Source organism: Lampris incognitus, chromosome 19 (genome assembly GCF_029633865.1).
Source record: "Lampris incognitus isolate fLamInc1 chromosome 19, fLamInc1.hap2, whole genome shotgun sequence".
In the NCBI taxonomy this organism is placed as follows: domain Eukaryota; kingdom Metazoa; phylum Chordata; class Actinopteri; order Lampriformes; family Lampridae; genus Lampris; species Lampris incognitus.
The window spans coordinates 3,505,572-3,528,468 of NC_079229.1; the positions used below are offsets into that span (position 1 = coordinate 3,505,572).

At 46.5% G+C, this 22,897-nt stretch overlaps 1 protein-coding gene across 1 annotated transcript in view; it reads right to left on the reverse strand.

Moving 5' to 3' along the window:
• Positions 1-22,897, reverse strand: part of myripb (myosin VIIA and Rab interacting protein b) — a 176,020-nt gene that overhangs the window by 30,370 nt on the left and 122,753 nt on the right. The window contains exon 3 of the mRNA XM_056299755.1: positions 19,265-19,401. Coding sequence (XP_056155730.1) covers positions 19,265-19,401 — 137 coding nt within the window. The remainder of the gene's footprint in view (positions 1-19,264; positions 19,402-22,897) is intronic.

Consider the following 22,897-nt stretch of genomic DNA (forward strand, 5'->3'; position numbering starts at 1 on the left):
CAACACGAAGCCTCCGGCACATCGTAATGGCAGCACTTCGACACGTTCCATGTAAACCAACCAGCAGAGAGGAGTGTTGGGAGGGTAGGCCTGCGGAGAGAACGCCCCCATGGGGACTGGCGTGCACCAGCCAAGTCCATAAAGCCAAGCCTTTCATGGGGACCTGAACTCTACTCCCGTATGAACACACTGCTTTGTTTCTACTGAGTGATGTGCGACGCCAGGGTTGTTTATTGTATCAAAATAAAAATGTCACTACTGCAAAGTCAACAGGAAATACTCACTGGGAGGACTGAAAGTATTCAGTTTTTCCAGGCCAGTTTAAATGTCTTTATTTCTTTGTTATTTTACATTAATTTATAGAACTGCTGTACAGAAAAATGATCCTGAACCAACAAATAAACAAACACATTTTTCCCACTTGCCTCTCAGGGCATCCAGACATTTGCTTGATTATGTATTCCACCGTTTAAGAATAAGATGCGCTGCATAATTTCCCCACATGTATGCTGCTTTTAACTTTCCAAGCTCCATTTGTGAAGCGTTTACACTTCGAGCAATGTTCAGGGGATTTTAGAGAGGAAACAGGATGTTGTCAAAGAAATCATTAAAGCGGAATAAATTACACACGTTTTCCGATGCACTAGAATAGTCTTCTTCGAGAGGAACCATATAGAAGTGGATATTGCCAGATTTCATTTTCCAGCGAGTACTAAAAGAGTTTTAACATGACTTACGGCGACATTCTGTCGTACACTGCATCCTCTGCAACGTGACCCATTGCACGTGTGCATATTGCGATGTTAATTTTGAAAGGATTTATTTCTCAGCCCCACCCAACATCCATTCCCTCAGCAGTATCCCAAGCAACAGCCAAACACAATCACACCCAACCTCCAGCCAGAAGTACACACCTGCTTCCCACAGCTCAGAGCTCCGGCCGCACACCGAATCCACACACAACCAAACTCCATCCCCATCCGCTGCCCTTTCCCTCAGCCTGCAGCCTCCAGTCTCGACATAACGAGCACACACACACACACACACACACACACACACACCTCGGCTGAACTGAACATTGCGTCTCGGCTCCCTGCTCTTGCTGGTGCGGCTGCTGTTTCAGGCTGACTGCACAGAGACAGTCTGAAGGGTCCCGGTGGTTTGGTATTAGTCTGCGTGTTCAGAGTCAGAGCAACTCGCTGATCTCTGTGAAAAATAAACCACAGCCGGGAGGACATACTCAGCCCAGGCAGCCATTTTTTGTGCACACCCATTTCCACTGCCACTTCCTGCCATAATGTTGCTGTTGGATGCAAACCTTATATCTCCCAAAAGTTCCCATCTGAAACATAAAACAGATGTCTTAGCCTGCCACCAACACCTTGTGGTATTAATGATGGCACACTGCCATTTTTTTATTTATTATTTTTTGCAAAATTGGGAAATAACAGGATGCCACAAGGAGATGAATTATAGTTTATGGGGATGTTTTATCCTTTAGCGAAGGAAATTAAGTTTTACCACCCCTCTCTCTCTCTCTCTCTCTCTCTCTCTCTCTCTCTCTCTCTCTCTCTCACACACACACACACACACACACAACAGAAAGCAGACGGTTGGACTGTCTGAGAGGACCTGAGGCAGGTATATCACCACTGCCTGGCACATGTAAAGCCCAGACACACAACACTGATGTCACTGCGGTTTACATACTGAGCTCCCCCGCCGGCGGGATGGTCTGTCAGCATGCCTCAGCGCTTATTCCACCGTCACACAGAAAAAACAAAAATGCTATCGACTGTCAGTCACACTCCCCCCTTTGCTCCCAGAGTGTGTACCTGCCACCCCAGCCAGGAAGTTAATCTGACCGGGATCTCAGTGTGTTATTTCTTATTGAGGTGATGGAAGTTCATCGTCCTCCGCGCGTGTCTCCGGTGTGTTTCTCCCCATGTTCCAATTTCTTATTTCCTCTGCATGACCACCGTCTCACCTTCCTCCCCGCTGCCCAGCGGAGAGGAGGAAATCATTCGATATCGCCATGGTAACCACACAGACGACAGCGGTGGTCCATGTCCGCCAGTGTGTCTAAGTGAGTGTGTCTGTCTATGGGTGAGAGGGTGTGTGTGTGTGGGGGGGGGGGTGCGGTGGAGGATGGAGCAAGAGAGAGAGAGCGCATGTGCACTTTGGTTTTGTGTGTGTGTTTTTTTTCTGTTGTTTTTTTGCTACAAGAAAGAAAAGCAGCAGAAGAGACAGATGCAGAATGTGTGTGTGTGTGTCATAGATATATGAAACACACACACATGTATGTGCATCACATGTCTGTGTGTATGTGTGTGTGTGTAGGGGTTTAAGAAAGGATGAAATGAAATGAAGAAAAAAATGTTGGCAACTGAAAGAAAGGAGTGGCTCAAACTAACAAGTCGATAAAGCTGCGCTTCAGAGCTGAAGTTCCTGAAGCGGCAGCAGCTGCAGGAGAGTCCCGACGGTTCCCTTCTTGATTAGAACCGAGCATCTGGCAGCACATGCAGCCTAATAAAATAATGTCCGCCGCACGGACAGGATGTCTGCTCACATCGCCACAGGGTGAAATACTGTAGAGGGGGGGAAAAACAACAACCTTCAGCTCCACTTCGTTTAGGTGGCGCCGCCTTTGCATAACAGTAACATACACTCACTGGCCACTTTATTAGGTACACCTTGCTAGCACCGGGTTGGACCCCCTTTTGCCTTCAGAACTGCCTTAATCCTTCGTGGCATAGATTCAACAAGGTACTGGAAACATTCCTCAGAGAGTTTGGTCCATATTGACATGATAGCATCACGCAGTTGCTGCAGATTTGTCGGCTGCACATCCATGATGCGAATCTCCCGGTCCACCACATCCCAAAGGTGCTCTATTGGATTGAGATCTGGTGACTGTGGAGGCCATTTGAGTACAGTGAACTCATTGTCATGTTCAAGAAACCAGTCTGAGATGATTCGAGCTTTATGACATGGCGCGTTATCCTGCTGGAAGTAGCCATCAGAAGATGGGAACACTGTGGTCATAAAGGGATGGACATGGTCAGCAACAATACTCAGCTAGGCTGTGGCGTTGACGCGATGCTCAATTGGTACTAAGGGGCCCAAAGTGTGCCAAGAAAATATCCCCCACACCATTACACCACCACCACCACCAGCCTGAACCGTTGATACAAGGCAGGATGGATCCATGCTTTCATGTTGTTGACGCCAAATTCTGACCCTACCATCCGAATGTCGCAGCAGAAATCGAGACTCATCAGACCAGGCAACGTTTTTCCAATCTTCTATTGTCCAATTTTGGTGAGCCTGTGCGAATTGTAGCCTCAGTTTCCTGTTCTTAGCTGACAGGAGTGGCACCCGGTGTGGTCTTCTGCTGCTGTAGCCCATCTGCCTCAAGGTTCGACGTGTTGTGCGTTCAGAGATGCTCTTCTGCATACCTCGGTTGTAATGAGTGGTTATTTGAGTTACTGTTGCCTTTCTATCAGCTCGAACCAGTCTGGCCATTCTCCTCTGACCTCTGGCATCAACAAGGCATTTTCGCCCACAGAACTGCCGCTCACTGGATATTTTCTCTTTTTCGGACCATTCTCTGTAAACCCTAGAGATGGTTGTGCGTGAAAATCCCAGTAGATCAGCAGTTTCTGAAATACTCAGACCAGCCCGTCTGGCACCAACAACCATGCCACGTTCAAAGTCACTTAAATCACCTTTCTCCCCCATTCTGATGCTCGGTTTAAACTGCAGCAGATCGTCTTGACCATGTCTACATGCCTAAATGCATGGAGTTGCTGCCATGTGATTGGCTGATTAGAAATTTGCGTTAACGAGCAGTTGGACAGGTGTGCCTAATAAAGTGGCCGGTGAGTGTAGTTTATCGATCCATTTAGCTTAACGGTCTTTCCGCTGAGAGGTCAGAACGTGGGGTGCTGCCAAAGAGCGGTCCCCCTGAAGCCGGCGAGGAGCTAGCAGCTTGTTCAAGGATGTGGTTTTTTTTGTTTTGGTGGATCTGATGTCTGCAGGAGCCTGGGTCATCCGGTTTAAGGGTGGTTTCCTTACTGTCGCCACAACCCGTCTACCGCCGAAGATTTGCAAGATGAGATAAATCCCAGTTATCTAAATGTATCACATCATATTAACTGGCATCAGCTGTGCCAGTTAATATGTATCAAAGGTGTATAAAGCACCATTCCGTCTTTTCCATCCATCCATCATCCAAACCGCTTATCCTGCTCTCAGGGTCACGGGATGCTGGAGCCTATCCAAGCAGTCACTGGGCGGCAGGCGGGGGAGACACCCTGGACAGACCACCAGGCCATCACAGGACCAACACACACACACACACACACAGAACTAGGGACAATTTTACGTTAGCTAAGGACAGCTAAAAATTGTTTTTATAATGCTAATTTTGGCCACGCTAGCTACTGAGCTAAATAGATAAATAAATGAATACATATTTCTGACTTGTTGCCACAGTGATGTGTGTTGCTGCTCAATGAGGGTCTCCCTTCACACATCCTCATTCATTATGGTTAGAGTAGCACACAGTCCTCATACTGAGCAAGGCAAAAAGGGAGGGACAATAGAAGGCGAGAGAGAGAGAGAGAGAGAGAGAGAGAGAGAGAGAGAGAGAGAGAGAGAGAGAGAGAGAGAGAGAGAGAGAGAGAGAGGGAAGGACAATAGGTGAGAGAGAGCAGGGGGGAGGGGAGACAGAAGGTGAGATAAGAAAGAGAGAGAGAGAGAAGGACAGGTGAGATAATAGAGAGGGAGGTAGAGAGAGAGAAAGACCCAGAGAGAGAGAGCGAGGGGGGGCGGGGGACAATAGGTGAGATAAGAGAGAGAGAGGGAGGGAAGGACAGTAGGTGAGATAAGAGGGGGGGAAGACAGAGGGGGGAGAGACACTAGGTGAGATAGAGAGAGAGCGAGAGAGTGGGGGGGGACAATAGGTGAGATAAGAGAGAGAGAGAGAGAGAGAGAGAGAGAGAGAGAGAGAGAGAGAGAGAGAGAGAGAGAGAGAGAGAGAGAGAGAGAGAATCTAGCTGAGGTAGCTGGAGCAGTGTACTATCATTATGGGCAGGATGAATATCATAGAAGTTATTCAATGGCCGCCCCTGCTTGAAAATACTTCAGACAACACTTATCTGAACAACTCTATGCTTGCATGTGTGTGTGTGTGTGTGTGTGTGTGTGTGTGTGTGCGTGCATGCACATCTCATCTGTAAAGCAGATGGTCTACGACAGATCAATAGGAATCTGAATCCAAAGTGCAGCCAGCAAAATGTTCAGTTGCTCAAGGTTACAAGTTGTTCTGTCTACATTATCTGATCTCTTTCGACAAAGATGTCTATATTACACAAATGGTCTTTTCAACACACACACACACACACACACACACACACACACACACACACACACACACACACACACACACACACACACACACACACACACATACAAACACACTTATACAAACACTTAATTGCATCATCTATATACATGCTTAATCTGCTCCCACTGCTGTGGGTGGAGGTTTGCTATTCGGCGAGGCGACAGCACTGGCCCTGAGACACTGTTTAACATTCTGCCCTCCAATACTCACAGACAGAGCATTGTACTATGAGTCATCACACCACCGGCTTAATGAGCGCACAAAACAGACGGGCACCAAAGTAACAATAGAGCTGCATTTTTAAATAGAAACTAAGTAAACCAAGGAACCTAGGGTAAAAACTAAAAGCATACTGTATCTGAGAAACTCAAGTCTGGTTTCTGTGCAATGCCACAATACAGAAGCTGCTGTGGTTAAGACTGTTAAGGAATCAACTACGAATTAGTAAATTTGAAGGGAATGATGTTGACTAACCTTTTCCTCCATTAAAAGTTAATCAAAGTTAACTTTTATAGGAAAAAAATAAATTGTTGTGATGCTTTTGAACATTAGGTTTATATTTGACACTGTTGATCATCATAACCCCCTTGACCAACTAGAAGACCGGCCAGGCCTCTTTGTCACTGCTCCAAACCAATTTTGCTCATAATTAAACAAGTCAGGCTTTCCCTGGTGTTCATCAACAATTTCACACCACAAATGATTAATGGTGCATGCATTGTGTGCCACAGGGCCGTATTTTGGGCCCCTTGTTGTTTGGTGACTACAGCCCTCAACTTGGAGCCATCATTCACAAGCACGCTATTGGTCTTCACTGTCACATGGAAGACATGAAACTGTATATCTTAGTTCACAAAATGGCCTTAGTCCTTCTGATTCTCTTACTGACCACATTTCAAATGACATTGCGTAGATGGGCTAAAACTTGCTCCAGTTGAACCAAAGCTAAACAGAATTTGGTGATTGGTGGCAACTTCCTTTCCACAAAGTGTTGAATTAAATGTGAGAAATTTGGATGCTATGGGGTTTCTGTCAAATTGGGTTAAAATTCCAATCCATCCACTTACACAGCCCTGCATCCTACTCCAACACTGCCCATTTGCACACTCACATGCACATGTGCTTAACTAGCGTCAGTCTTCATCCTATTACTGCTTACTTTACGTGAATCGTGTTTGTTTTACATATATGTTGTATGCAACTATTTTATCTGTGAAGATTCAATTCAATCATCAGTACACAAAATAAAGTACACACTCTGAACTGAAGAAGCCAACTGGATGAGTGGTGAAATGTTTTCAAACCCAGTTATACAATTACGCTTTTTAGCAGTTTTAAATTTTTAAAAAATTGTTTCCCGTTTTTTCTCCCCACTGTATCTAATCAATTACCCCACTCTTCCAAGCCATCCCAGTTGCTGCTGCACCCCGTCTGCCGATCCGGGGAGGGCTGCAGACTACCACATGCCTCCTCCCATACATGTGGAGTCGCCAGCCGCTTCTTTTCACCTGACAGTGAGGAGTTTCACCATGGGTATGTAGCGCGTGGGAGGATCATGCTATTCCCCCCAGTTCCCCCTCCCCCCCGAACAGGCACCCCAACCGACCAGAGGAGGCGCTAGCGCAACAACCAGGACACATACCCACATCTGGCTTCCCACCCACAGACATGGCCTATTGTGTCTGTAGGGATGCCCGAGCAAGCCAGAGGTAACACAGGGATTCAAACCGGCGATTCCCGTATTGGTAGGCAACGGAATAGACCGCCATGCTACCTGGACACCCCAGCTGTTTTAATTTTTTATCTGCCCTCAAGCTAAGGGCATTGTATTGCATTTGTATACACAAAATGTGCTACATAGCGAAATTTGACTCACTGACTGACTGATGAAATGATAAACGTAGTTGATTTATTCCAAACACCATGAGAAACCTCAGATACATACACATCACTTGCAGTAAGTGAAGACAGTCTGTTTTTATATCAGGTGTTTAAAATATATTTTACCGTAACTCCCCCATTTTGACAGAGCATGAGAGAGACTGAACCATGAACCAAGGTCACTGTTTCACAAACAATGTGACAGCCGCTGACTCTCTGTATTAACTGGGTCTAACCGGGTCCAAGGTCTTCCCATGTTGAAGGTTGAGCTGGTTTGTGTGGGAGTAAACAGTTCACTGGAGTCAACATAGATGGGATTGCTGTGGGAAGCAAAACTGACTCCAGGTGACAAGTTGAGGACACGTGCAAAGCCATTCCCCTTCTGTTCCCATTGTGGTTGAGTTGTGGCTGAGCTGAGGGAAAATTCTGGCTCCTGACCAGTTCAAATGAATGATAACCCTACTTCAGGGACACAAGTGATGATTTTCTAAACCTCCTCTTCTTGGCTCTAATCTAAGTCTAGCATCTCCATGGATTTATATATTCTCTGGGAATAGTGAGTCACACAGACAAAGACTCAGACACACACATAAGCAAGCACAAACACAGACATACTCACCCACATGCACAAACACACACACACACACACACACACACACGCACTCAAGAGTAGCCCAAAGAAAGTCATTTGTGTCTGTTTACTTATGTTAAGTTGAGGAAATACTGTGCTACCAGCCGTCTTTTAAAACCCACATGCCCGCTTTATGATAAGGAAGGAGGGCAGATAGGATAGCCAACTCCACACATCCTACGGTCCACTGGTTTTCTATTTTTCTACTTTTTTCTGTCTGGCAGGTTTTTCAATTATCTAACCAGAGTTTTCCAACCTGCCATAACAGGCGGACACGAATAACTATCCGGTACAACAGAAAACCAGCAGTACTACGGGAACGGGGACTGGGCTTGGGAAGCAAAGTGATGTGCATTTTTTGTCTGAATACAATTCAGCTTGTGTCGGTATTTATTTATCCACCTGTTTTTTTCTGTGTTGTCTGACCCACATTGGACCCTGCTAAGCCATCTGCTAGTGAACAATTGTGTATATTTTTTCATACACATATCAGAAGTAAGAAAAAAAAATTGCAGAATTTTGCAAAATGTGTTCAGAGCACAGATTTAATTTGCAATTGTCTAATTTGTTTGTGTGTTGATAAATCCCTCGTGCTTGAAAAGCACGTTCATGGCAAAACTGATTACTGTTAAGTGAAACTTAAAAAAAATCCCATGAACGTGAAAGAAGGAAGACTGCCAATCAACAAGAAGAGCCGAACAGTACGAGTCTGACATCATGTGGACCCGTGCACAATCTCAAAACAGAGGCATTCAGCAGTATTAGCAGTGGCGATATGAACAATATCATCATAATGATTTTCTTTTTAATTTTCCCCCAGTCTACATGTATTTTGTGGACTTGGAGAAGGCTTACGACCGTGTACCCCGGGGCACTCTGTGGGGGGTACTGTGGGAGTATGGGGTACCGGGGCAGTTGCTACAAGCCATCTGGTCCTTGTATAATCAAAGTGAGAGCTGTGTCCGCATTCTTGGCACAAAGTCAAACACGTTTTCGGTGGGTGTCGGACTCCGGCAAGGTTGTCCCTTGTCTCCGGTTTTGTTTGTGATATTCATGGACAGGATCTCAAGGCGCAGCCAAGGTGAGGAGTGTGTCCGTTTTGGGAACCTCAGAATTGCATCTCTGCTCTTTGCAGATGATGTGGTTTTGTTGGCTTCATCAGAACGCGACATCCAGCGCACACTGGGGCGGTTTGCAGCTAAGTGTGAAATGGCTGGGATGAGAGTCAGCCCCTCCAAGTCTGAAGCCATGGTTCTCTACTGGAAAATGGTGGATTGCTCCCTCCGGGTTGGGGACGAGTTGCTGCCTCAAGTGAATGAATTCAAGTATCTCGGGGTCTTGTTCACGAGTGAGGGTAGGATTTAGCGGGAGATTGACAGGTGGATTGGTGCAGCATCAGCAGTAATGTGGACGTTGTACCAGACTGTTGTGGTGAAGAGGGAGCTGAGCTGGAAGACAAAGCTCTCAATTTACCAGTCAGTCTTCGTTCCAACCCTCACCTATGGTCATGAGCTTTGGGTAGTGACCGAAATGGTGAGCTCGCGGATACAAGTGGCTGAAATGAGTTTCCTCCGTAGGGTGTCTGGGCTTAGCCTTAGAGATAGGGTGAGGAGCTCGGACATCCAGAGGGATGTTGGAGTAGAGCCGCTGCTCCTTCGCATCGAAAGGAGCCAGTTGAGGTGGTTCGGGCATCTGATTAGGATGCCTCCTGGGGCCTTCCTTTGGAGGTTTACCAGGCACGGCCAACTAGGCGGAGATCCCGGGGTAGACCCAGAACGCGCTGGAGGGACTACATGTCCAATCTGGCCTGGGAATGCCTTGGGATGGCCCAGGAGGAGCTGGAGGGTGTTGCTGGGGAGAGGGATGTCTGGAGTGCCCTACTTAGCTTGCTGCCACCGCGACCCCACCCCCAATTGTACTTGGCCAATTACCCAACTCTTCTGAGCCATCCCAGTCGCTGCTACACCCCCTCTGCTGATCCAGGGAGGGCTGCAGACTACCACATGCCTCCTCCCATACAGGTGGAGTCGCCAGCTGCTTCTTTTCACCTGACAGTGAGGAGTTTCACCAGGGGACGTAGCACGTGGTAGGATCACGCTATTTCCCCCAGTTCCCCCTCCCCCCTGAACAGGTGCCCCGACTGACCAGAGGAGGTACTAGTGCAGCGACCAGGACAATACCCACATCCGGCTTTCCACCCACAGACACGGCTAATTGTGTCTGTAGGGACGCCCGACCAAGCCGGACCAGGATCCCCGTGTTGGTAGTCAACAGAATAGACCACCATGCCATCTGAACGCCCCTACATTTATTATTATTACTGCATTATTATATTTATGATGTTTTAGGTAAAATATATACTATATACTAAGACAAACATTTGGCAAATAGACACTAGCTATGAGCTGTGTGTAACTGTTCCAACTTACACACATATTTCAACTTACAAACAGACTCAAAAACAGAACTCGTTTGTAATCCGGGGACTTCCTGTACCTGACTTTCATCCCGATACAACATCACTGACAGACGCTAAAGGGTAAGATTTAATTATCGCCCAGCACTAAACCAGACTCAGAATAAACGGGTGTCGGGATCCAATAGTCCCTGAGCTTTATTAGAATCTCACCTGTGGCATCTGGGGTGTTGCATATGATGGATGGATGGATGGATGGATGGATGGATGGAAGGAAGGACAAACAGATGAATGGATGGAGACCAATCCATAGCCCCGTCACCACCGCCATGATGACGATGATAAGGAAAAGGAGGACGACAAGAACATGTTACAATCTTGTAGCTGCTTTCTATACACAAGCAGAAGCCAATAAGCAAATTTCTTTAGGATTTCTGCAGTGTGTACTGTCACCATTTTAACTCTTCTCAGCACAGACAAAGTGGATATGACTGACAAAGCGAAGATGTGATGACATCAAACATTTTTTTGGGGGATCCCCCCCCCTTTTTCTCCCCAATTGTACCCGTCCAATTACCCCACTCTTCCGAGCCATCCCGGTCTCTGCTGCACCCCCTCTGCCGATCCAGGGAGGGCTGCAGACTACCACATGCCTCCTCCCATACATGTGGAGTCACCAGCAGCTTCTTTTCACCTGACAGTGAGGAGTTTCACCAGGGGGATGAAGCGCGTGGAAGGATCACACTATTCCCCCCAGTTCCCCCTACCCCCGAGCAGGCGCCCCAACTGACCAGTGGAGGTGCTAGTGCAGCAACCAGGACACATACCCACATCCGGCTTCCCACCCGCAGACACGGCCAATTGTGTCTGTACGGACGCCCAACCAAGCTTGACCAGGATCCCTGTGTTGGTAGGCAACAGACTAGACTGCCACGCTACCCGGACGTGATGACATCAGTTTGATCAGAATACATTTCCTGGACTTCATAATTTTGCCCCCATCAAAGAGTTGCCCAGTATATTCTGTTCAGCCTGAGGAACATGCCGGTAATTGGTAATCACTGTTGATCAAGAGTCAAGAGTTTTATTTGTCATGTACACACAAGTCCAAGTCCCGAGTGCAGTGAAATGAAAAGAGATGTCTCACCTATTTCACATAAGCTATTCTTGAAGGAGAGGCTCTCTCAGGTAAAATAAGACCCAACCCCTGTTCAGATATACTGACAGGAGACAATCAGAAGGAAGTGGTGAAATAGGACAATCAACGGAAAAACACAACCGCAGATGTGGACAGTGTGGATGTCTGCATCTCTCTCTCTCACACACACACACACACACACACACACACACACACACACACACACACACACACACACACACGCACACTGGAGCAACACCTGATGTAATAACTCATTCTTTTCCATTGCAACAGATCTTTGCCCACCCACTAAATCAGAGGCAGTCTCTCAGTATACAAGCAGGCATTATCTGAGCCACACAAAAACATGAGCACCCATACACGCACACATGCATACACACAGACACACCATTTATACAGATAAAGATGCATATAAAAACACGGGACTTCACGCTCACATGCTACAGTGCATCCGTAATCATGCAGTAAGCCCGTCAGCCCGTTAGGCAGTTAGTGGGAGCGGCGATGTGAGAATTTGGGAATTGGAAGCAGTATAATCTGTCGAGCTCATGTGAGTTAGGACGCCAGCGGCAGAGCCACATAATCCTATTTCCCCTGCGGTGATGTAAGAGGGAACAGCAGAGGAAAATGGTACGAGAATGAAAGTAAAGACAAGATAGGTAGCTGAGATAAGATAGGCGAGGCAGAGAAGGCAAAAGATCGGGAATGGGGAGGAGATTAGGAGAGGGCGAATGAAGAGGGATGCGGAGCGATGGAAAGGAAGTCAGGGGGGAAAGTTGGCGAGAGGAACATTTTGACGATGCAAGACAGCACAAGCATGGTGACAGCAATCTTACCTGCCAATCAAAGCATCTTTTAAATCACCAAAACCATACCATCACTGTCTTCATGGAGTTTTCCAATTCACACATATAATATAAAAACTTTTTTTTTTTGTATGTGGATATTTTCCCCCTTTTCTCCCCAATTGTACCCGGCCAATTACCCCACTCTTCCGAGCCGTCCGGGTCTCTGCTCCACCCCCTCTGTTGATCCGGGGAGGGCTGCAGACTACCACGTTTCCTCCAATAAATGTGGAGTCACCAGCCGCTTCTTTTCACCTGACAGTGAGGAGTTTCACCAGGGGGACGTAGCACGTGGGAAGATCATGCTATTCCCCCCAGTTCCCCCTCCCCGCCCAAACAGGCACCCAGACCGACCAGAGGAAGCGCTAGTACAGCGACCAGGACACATACCCACAGCCGGCTTCCCACCTGCAGACACGGCCAATTGTGTCTGTGGGGACGCCCAACTAAGCCGGAGGTAACATGGGGATTTGAACCGCCGATCCACGTGTTGGTAGAATTTACATAGTTTATATACAAGTTATTGAAGTATATACATACATTATATAGTACAATTAAGCCATTTTTACTGTAAAAACACAGTTAGCTACACACTCACAGACATCTAAGCTACACTTCACAGGCTCAGTGAATACATTTCATGTTTTGGTTGGGCTGCTGTCAAAGTATTTTAGCCATGTCAGCCTGACAGTGTATAAGCAGGCTGGATCTGCTGTAAAATTGTTGTAAAAAGAAGAAGTAAAACATGTATAGTATTCTGACATTAAGAGACGAGAACCACCGCCAGCAAGTTAACCTTGGCCTGCCTCACAAGTACTCAGTCGGCCTTTCAGATTGGCCATCATTACAATTGTAAATCAGACTGCCATTTTTTTAAGTTCAAAAGTTCACTGGTTCCTAGAATGATGCATATATATGCAGAAAAATAATTCTGTAATAAAAGTCTGACGTCCACCACAAGTCTTAACGTAACCCCACAAATACTTGCGACAATGTTTTCTCACATTTTTTCCTCGTGTTCATCTCCCTCTATACGTGTCGGATGTATACATACCACAGCCTGCTCTACATCCACCCTTAATCGCTACTGCAAAATCTTCCAGTACCGTGTATGTGAGGTTTCTGCACGAGCACAGCACCATTACAGAAAGCAATTCTCTGGCTACATCACTGAACATCACAGACAAACAATCATTATTTAGAGTCTATGAGCACAGTAATTTCCTCAACATCTAAATGCTGCCTCTTTCTGCATTCAAATCAAACATCTGACCCGATTTAGCCCCCGCCTCCTCTCTCTCTCTCTCTCTCTCCATTTAATCCGTGCACCAGGGTTCGTAACAATGCCATGTCACCAGCCATAGAGGCAGCCAGATCGTGTTGCAGCCAGGTCAAAACAACAGCATCTGGGAAGGGATGGATAAAAGCTGCCCTGCTGTTTACCCGGCACGGGCACAAATCACCACAGAGGCAAAGTGGCCGGGGCCGCTGGGCGGATTAGTTGGCCGGATGGGACCGTAACTATGCTCTTTAACAGAACACACTTATTCATCCATGCAAAGTGACGCAAAAGCACACAAATACTTGGAAGAAATACATGTAGATAAACAAATGCCCCCCCCACACACACACACACACGGCTCCATCCAGTTGCACAGGCCTTTTGTCCTTCCCAGCTAGGCTTGCAGGAATTCTAGTATCATACTAGGTTTACCTGCCCTGTATCAAAACCCCATGTGTGTCTTTGTGTGCGTTTGTGTATACACATGTGTGCAAAGAATGTGGTTTAAATGTGGGAGCGTATATTTCTTTGTGGAGAAAATGCTCGTGTACGTCTGCAAGTGAGAAAATTATTAAGTGAAACACTGAGCAGGAAGTGGCTTGATGGATGAAGAAGAAAGAGAGAAAGGCACTTTATTTGCCATTGTAAGCAAGCATTCAAACGAAATTCAACCTCTGCATTTAACCCATCTTATGGTATAGGAGCAGTGGGCAGCCTCAGTGCAGCGCCTGGGGACCAACTCCAGTTCTTCTTTCCATTGTCTTGGTCAGGGGGACAGACAGGATATTAACCCTGACATGCATGTCTTTTTGATGGTGGGAGGAAAATGGAGCAGCCGGCAGAAACCCATGCATACATGGGGAGACCATGCAAAACCCCCACACAAAGGACCTAGGACAGCCTGGGGTTCGAACCCAGGACCTTCTTGCTTTTGGGCAACAGTGCTAACCACTGGGCCACCATGCTCAATAATCCAGGTAAAGAAATCCCAGAAAAGTTGAATCAGTTCATCTGGACACAAGGTTTAGTGGGAGAAACTTTTCATAACTCATCTAAGTGACTTTGTCAGCCTCAGCTGACTACAGGTATCCTCCGACTCATAAACAGCAAAGCTGCATAACTCCCGAAACCAGCGATTGGTTTCACATGCAAAGGCTGTGACCATTAATTAGCGTTACAACGGCCACATGTGCTATTCACAGAGGATTGGTGAATAGCTGCAATCACAGTGATGATATAAGATAGTGACAGCTGTACTCTTAGCCCCCTCCTCGCTTCAGGGATGGCCGTTCCCTCTTCCTCTTTCACTCCCTGTTCAAACCAGCGTTCCTCCCTAACAAGGATGCGCACATCCTTGATAGGGAGGAACGCTGGTTTCATGTGCCTATCAATGTGCACATCCTTGATCCTTGATCGGCCTGAAGTCTGGAGACCGGTGAAGCGGCTGGCACAACACAGAAGAGCGACCTCATCAGGCCAGGACTTCAGGCTAGGATCTATTGCACATCCTGGATAGGTCTGAAGTCTCTGGCGAAGTTGATGGCACAACACAGAAGAGCTACCTAATCAGGCCGGGACTCCGCAGTCTGCACCCACCTACAGGCCAGCGTTCCTCCCTATCAAGGATGTGCACACGCTGGTTTGAACAGGGAATCAAAGGAGCCATTGATGTTAAGAGGGAGCAACCATCCCTAAACCGTGGAGGGGGGCCAAGAGTGCATCTGTTGCCATCTTACAATGGTGTGGTTGCAGCTATTCCCCAGACATCAGCTACACGTGGCTGTTGTAACTCTAATTTATGTTCACTGCATTTGCATAGGAAACCGATCACCGGTTTTGGCCATTATGCAACTGTGCTGTTATGCAACCAAGCAAACAAATGAACAATCAAACAATTTTTGTGTTGGTGTCCAACCATGACCTTGTAAATCCGTTTTATTACAATCCAGGTTCTATTTTTGTAGTTTTTGCCATTTTGCATATGGCTCATGATACCATTTTGCTCATCTGCTTCATTTTAAAGATTTTAGGCACAGGACCACCACAAGACTCAGCTTTACAATGACATCTTATAGGGCAACTGAACATGAGCTTAAACCTGTCTTTTCAACAATAACAAAAAAGAAAAGAAAAAAGTATAGTGCCTCAGTTTAAAAGGACATGTTCAAAAAGACATGCATGCTAGGGTTAATACTCCAGCTTGTGCCCATGAACAAGGCAACAGAAAGAAGAACTGGAGTGGGTCCCTGGGTGCTGCAGCTGCCCACTGCTGCTTTACTATAGGATGGGTTATATGCAGCGTGTAACCTGTACAATGACAACATAAAGTGGCTTTCTTTCCTTCTTCTTTCTTAAACATGTACATGATTTCCCATTATTGCACTGGCCAGATAATTCAATGGTTACTGCTACCTACAGTAAGTATTAGCTGCTCATTCCTCAATTTGAACTAGGAAGTCAATCAGTGTCGCAATGGGCCGTTGCTATTGGCATTTCGGGTAATAACTTTTAACTTGCACTTATGTTTTAACTTCCAAATATGTGGTTGGTTGGGTTCGACTGGACTGAAACATGTTCGATGCTTGCGTTCGGTTGCCCCGTAAGATGCTGTTCTAAAACCGAGTCCAGCTATGGTTCCACGTCCAAAATCTTCAAAATGAAACTGGTGAAATCCTAAAGAAACTGGAAGCCGGACTCTGGGATTAAGTCAAAACACTGGACGTGCATTATTAAGAGAAGTCTTAAGAGTATGGGCTGACACACCACTTGAAGCACTCTGACACAACACATATTTCTGAAGTGAGTGCTGTTCAGAGATGAAGCTGGGCAGACAGATTAACGAAGAGAACAAAAGAAAAAAGACAGATAGAAAGAAATGAAAGAGACAGAAGTGGATTACTTCTTCTTTCCGCTGCTCCCATTAAGGGGTCGCCACAGTGGATCATCTGTTTCCATGTCTTCCTGTCCTCTGCATCTTGTCAACCACCTGCATGTCCTCCCTCACCACATCCATAAACCTCCTCTTTGGCCTTCCTCTTCTCCTCTTCCCTGGCAGCTCCATATTCAGCATCCTTCTCCCAATATACCCAGCATCTCTCCTCCACACATGTCCAAACCATCTCAATCTTGCCTCTCTTGCTTTGTCTCCAAACTGTCCAACCTGAGCTGTCCCTCTAATATACTCGTTCCTAATCCTGTCCTTCTTCATCACTCCCAGTGAAAATCTTATCATCTTCATCTCTGCCACCTCCAGCTCCTCCTCCTGTCTTTTCATCAGTGCCATTGTCTCTAAACCATACAACATAGCTGGTCTCACTACCATCTTGTAAACCTTCCCTTTAACTCTTGCTGGTACCCTTCTGTCACAAATCACTCCTGACACTCTTCTCCACCCACTCCACCCTGCCTGCACTCTCTTCTTCACCTCTCTTCTGCACTCCCCGTTACTTTGGACAGTTGACCCCAAGTATTTAAACTCATCCACCTTCGTCACCTCCACTCCTTGCATCCTCATCTTTCCACTGTCCTCTCTCTCGTTCATGCATGTGTTACAATGTTACAGTTTCATTTAGCAGAGGCTTTTATCCAAAGCGACGCACATCTGAGTCAACACAACAAAAGCAAGGCTCAGCGTTTTCCGCTTTTATTCCTCAAAAAAAAAAAAAAATCCAGGAATTTATCGGAGTTTAAACTGATCTGCTCCTTTTAAAAAATCTGGGTATTTTTCAGTGAAAATCGGTAAAAACCAAAAACGCGGAGCCTTGAACACAAGCAAGGATCTAGTCAGGGGGCGACAACGCAAGTAACTGCCAAAAAACTAGGTTCAAGTCCGACAGGACATAGGTGTCAACGGGCAGTGCACAAAGGCAATGCATAGGCTGCATGGAAGTGAATTTTTTCTTTCTTATATACTAATACCATCAGGTGTGGAGGTGTTCCAGAAAGAGCTGGGTCTTTAGCTTCTTCTTAAAGATGGAGAGCATATGTATTCCGACTTTCATTCCTCTTCTCGCCAGTGCATACCGCCACCTCTCCAGGCTCTCCTCAACCTGCTCCCTCCTCACTACAGATCACAATGTCATCCACAAGCAACATAGCCCACAGAGACTCCTGCCTGATCTTGTCCGTCAACCTGTCCATCACCATTGCAAAACAAGAAAGGGCTCAGAGCCGATCCTTGATGTAATCCCACCTCCACCGTGAGCCCATCTGTCATTCCAACCGCACACCTCACCACTGTCACACTTGCCTCATACATATCCTGCACCACTCCTACATACTTCTCTGCAACTCCCGACTTCCTCATACAATACCACACCTCCTCTCTCGGCACCCTGTCATAAGCTTTCTCTAAATCCACAAAGACACAATGTAACTCCTTCTGGCCTCCTCTATACTTCTCCATCAACATTCTCAAAGCAAACATCACATCTGTGGTGCTCTTTCCTGGCATGAAACCATACTGCTGCTCGCTGATCATCACCTCTCCTCTTAACCTAGCTTCCACACTCTTTCCACTTTCTCTCTCTTTTTTTTTTTACTTTAGGCTGTGGCTGATCAATCATTTAGAGTGTCTCCTTGATACCATACCTGCCCATCACCTCCTCATCACCTCACATCCAACTTGTGGGACATATGCGTTGACAACATTCATTATCATACCTTTAATTTCCAGCTTCATACTCATCACTCTGTCCGACACTCTCTTCACCTCCAGCACGCTCTTGTCATACTCTTCCTTCATAACTACCCCTACCCCATTTCTCCTCCCATCCAAACCATGGTAGAAGAGTTTTAACCCTCCTCCGATGCTTCTGGCCTTACTTCCCTTCCACCTGGTCTCTTGCACACACAGTATGCCTACCTTCCTTCTCTCCATCATATCAGACAGCTCTCTCCCTTTACCAGCCATAGTGTCAACATTCAGAGTTCCGACTCTCACCTCCACACTCCTACCCTTCCTCCTCTCCTGCTGCCTCTGGGCATGCCTTGCCCCTCTCCTTCTCCTTTGCCCAACAGTAGCATAGTTTCCACCGGCACCCTGCTGGCCAACAGTACCGGTGGCGGTTGTTGGTAACCCGGGCCTCGACCAATTCGGCATGGAAATCTGATTTATGATCCGCATATTTGATTTGGCAAAGATTTTACGCCGGATGCTCTTCCTGACGCAACCCTCCCCATTTATCCGGGCTTGGGACCGGCACTAAGAAGGCACTGGCTCGTGTCTCCTCAGTGGCTGGGGTTACACAGTCCCTTAACAGAGTCCAGGTGATGACATGCAGTGGTTGTCTACATGTGACGAGAAGATTGTATGCAAAAGTTTGCTGTTGGAGGATGATGAAAATCTATTTAAGGGAAATATTTGGCAGTAACACCTTTACTTCACTTTAACAACGACATTTGGCTTAACTAAGAAGAACATTGATCTGTGTGATTTTTAAAAGTGCTTGTACAACCACAACTCATTTTAACAGCACACAGGTATGAGAAGTGGGTTTGTAATTTTATTCTTTGCCAAATAATTTCCTCTCTCGATGACCACGGCACTTGGGTGGTGGCACCATAATATCCAAGTACCACAAAAAGACAAGAAATCAAAGAAATATGGATCTGATCCACAAAAGGAAAGGTGGCCGTTACCTAGCAGATCAGTCAAGGCCCCTCTCTCTATGATGTGTTTTCGGTACAAGGTCTTTAAAACCTTGGCACTTCCAAACCTCTTGAAGCGACTCTTGACGTTGTTATAGTACCATTCCAGGGACTGAGTTCTCAAAATCCTGGAGATGGGAAAAGAAAGAAAGAAAGAAAGGTAGAAAGAAAGGTAGAAAGAAAGGTAGAAAGAAAGAAAGAAAGAAAGAAAGAAAGAAAGAAAGAAAGAAAGAAAGAAAGAAAGAAAGAAAGAAAGAAAGAAAGAAAGAAAGAAGGAGAGATTAGATTACATTCGACCGGATGAAATTTTAATGCTCCCTGTGGGGAAACTGAGTTGCCGCAGCGTGGGGTGTGAACTACACCGCCGCTTTTAGGGGAGCTCACTTTTTACATGGAGGGCATTACAATGACTCACTGGAAATAAAAAAAAATCCATATGCAAAACTATAAATCCATATGCAAAACTATACAGGACTTGCAATACATCAGCAGACCTGTGCCTCAGAGGACAAACATCACCTGTGATACAACATGGCTGAAGAGAATCAAGCACAATGACTTCATGGCAAATAAGAAACAGACAGGTCACAGGTCACAAGACTTGCATTAGTTATTAGCATGTATTTAGAGTGTGATAATAGGATAGCACAGCAGGATCTTCATGGTGAATGAGTTATGACCTCCAAGAAAATGACGTTTTTTTTCCCCCTTTTTCTCCCCAATTGTATCCGGCCAATTACCCCACTCTTCCGAACCGTCCCCGTCTCTGCTCCACCCCCTCTGCCGATCCAGGGAGGGCTGCAGACTACCACATGCCCCCTCCCATACATGTGGAGTCGCCAGCCACTTCTTTTCACCTGACAGTGAGGAGTTTCACCAGGAGGACATAGCGCATGGGAGGATCACGCCATTACCCCCAGCCCCCCCGAGCAAGTGCCCTGGCCAACCAGAGGGGGCACTAGTGCAGTGACCAGGACAAATACCCACGTCCAGCTTCCCACCCACAGAACCGGCCAACTGCGTCTGTAGGGACACCCGACCAAGCTGGAGGTAATATGGGGATTTGAACTGGCGATCCCCATGTTGGTAGGCAACAGAACAGACCACTACGCTACCCAGACGCCTCAGAAACTTACAGGTTTTTAACCTGAGAATGCATGTACAACATCATTTGCTGAACTAGAAAGCAATATCAAAATGTATATAGCAAGCCTGTGGCAAAAAGTTATTATTTTAGAGATCCCCAAATTTTCCAAATTCTTGTTTTCAAGGGAGCTTTACTGTTTCCATGAGGAGCCGAGCTCCCGGCTGCTACTGCATTGCTTGCTCCCTGCTGCAGCAGCAAACGTCTTCAATAGGTAGGGAAAAAAAACAGATGACATTGAAAATTAAACTGCAAGAAAACCACAGCGTACGTACATGATGTGAAAACCTGCTGACATGAAAACCCCACACCGGGGCATTAGAGCGGCCTGGCCACGGCATGCCGTGTGTGTGATTATACAGATAAATAAAGCTTACATCTTAAAAGCTGGATGCAAAGCAGCAAGCCAGCTCTGCACATTAATATTATAACACAGAGGAGAAAGAACCAAAGAACGAAAGAAAGAAAGAAAAAGTCAATTTAAATATGGTAAAGAGAACAGAACAGGCTGGATTAAAAATGGCTGACAGCAGATTTTATTATAAGTATGCAGTATTCTGAAGCTGAAGCCCAGCCAAGACTTTCATTAAAACTCGTGTGTCACGTCTTCCTATCAGCAAAGTGGAAATCGAGAAGACTGCAGATTTATTTTTCAATCATTTTCTCTGAGGTTTTGCATCTTTTCCAACGGTGCATTCCCCATGAAAATCAGAATAAGGCGGGAACATGTTCTTGTGTTACGTCAAAACGCCAACACACTTTAATTAAAGATCCGTGTTCACTGCTGAACGGTCACAGCTCCATTAAATGTCCTACTTTATGGTTTGAACAAAATAATTGGCTTTTTAATCCCGTCCCACAGTGTCTTTCTTTGTCCTCATCTGCCATTCGGATAAGGGTGAGTGTGTGTGTGTGTGTGTGTGTGTGTGTGTGTGTGTGTGTGTGTGTGTGTGTGTGTGTGTGTGTGTGTGTGTGTGTGTGTGTGTGTGCACATATGCGGTATGGCTCTGGCTGTGTTGTATAGGCTGGAAAAGAGAAACAAAAGTACGATTTGTATTCATACAAATCCAGTGTTCAAGCTGTGTGTGTGTATGTGTGTATGTGTGTGTATAGTATGTGTGTATGTGTGCATGCTAGGATGTGTTTGAGGTTGTGTATGAGGGATGCATGCATGTCTGTTGGTGCCTCATGGGACGATCTGGAACGTGATATCACATCCTCCTCCATGCGTCCCTCCACAGCTTGGTATGAGGACGGCGGTCCGGAATGCCAAGCAGACAGCAGTGCTGAACAGTCCGTTACATAAGCTCTGGTTCACAACAGACTTGGTTCTGGAAAGCACTCCCCTTGCACTGCCATTGCACTACCATTGCATCGGATTGTGTGAAACCCAGCCAACGTTAAGTTTAATCTTGCGATCCCCGCTCCCCCTTCACTCTTTCCACACTGCTGTGATAGGGCACACTGCCACACCACTGCCCATGCAACTGGACAGACAGAAAAACACTCTCTATACTGTTTGTAAAGTACTTTTTTCTTGGCCTACACTCTTTTTAGCCATCCACCACATGAACATGAAAGACCTCTGGGAATGTAAGAGGGCTTCTTTGTGTGTGTGTATGTGTGTGTGTGTGTGTGTGTGTGTGTGTTTGTTTTTGTGCATATGTGTGAGTCAAAGTGTGTAGCGCACATGCATGTGTTTGGGGTTTGTTTTTTTTTAATTCCCCCTTTTTCTCCCCAATTGTACTTGGCCAATTACCCCACTCTTCCAAGCCGTCCCGGTCGCTGCTCCACCCCCTCTGCCGATCCGGGGAGGGCTGCAGACTACCACATGCCTCCTCCCATACATGTGGAGTCACCAGCCACTTCTTTTCACCTGACAGTGAGGAGTTTCACCAGGGGACATAGCACATGAGAGGAACACGCTATTCCCCCCAGTCCCCCCCCAAACAGGTGCCCCGATCAACCAGAGGAGGCGCTAGTGCAGCGACCAGGACACATACCTACATCCGGCTTCCCACCCACAGACACAGCCAATTGTGTCTGTAGGGACAGTCCAACCAAGCTGGAGGTAATATTGGGATTTGAACTGTTGATACCTGTATTTGTAGGCAACAGAATAGACCACCATGCCACCCAGACGCCCCATGAATGTGTTTGTGCATGCGTGTGTGGTGCTCTAACATGATTCAGAGACCTTCATCCTCTCCTCCTCCCTTTGGCCCTCTCAGTGGATTCTTTAGGTCTGGCCTCTATCAGCTGGGCTGCTCAATGCGCCTTGGCTCCTTAATTCCTGCCACGGATCAGCCAGGTCGCTCTAATGGTGGCCACTGAGCCCCAGACAAGAAGCCTTGGTATGTTTACCCCCTCCCCTCCCCCCGGGACCCAAGGAGGATAGGAACTTAATGAATCCAGAATGGCAACACACCATTGAGCTGGCGACATATGAGTCAGAAATACAAATAGTTTCTCCTTGAACC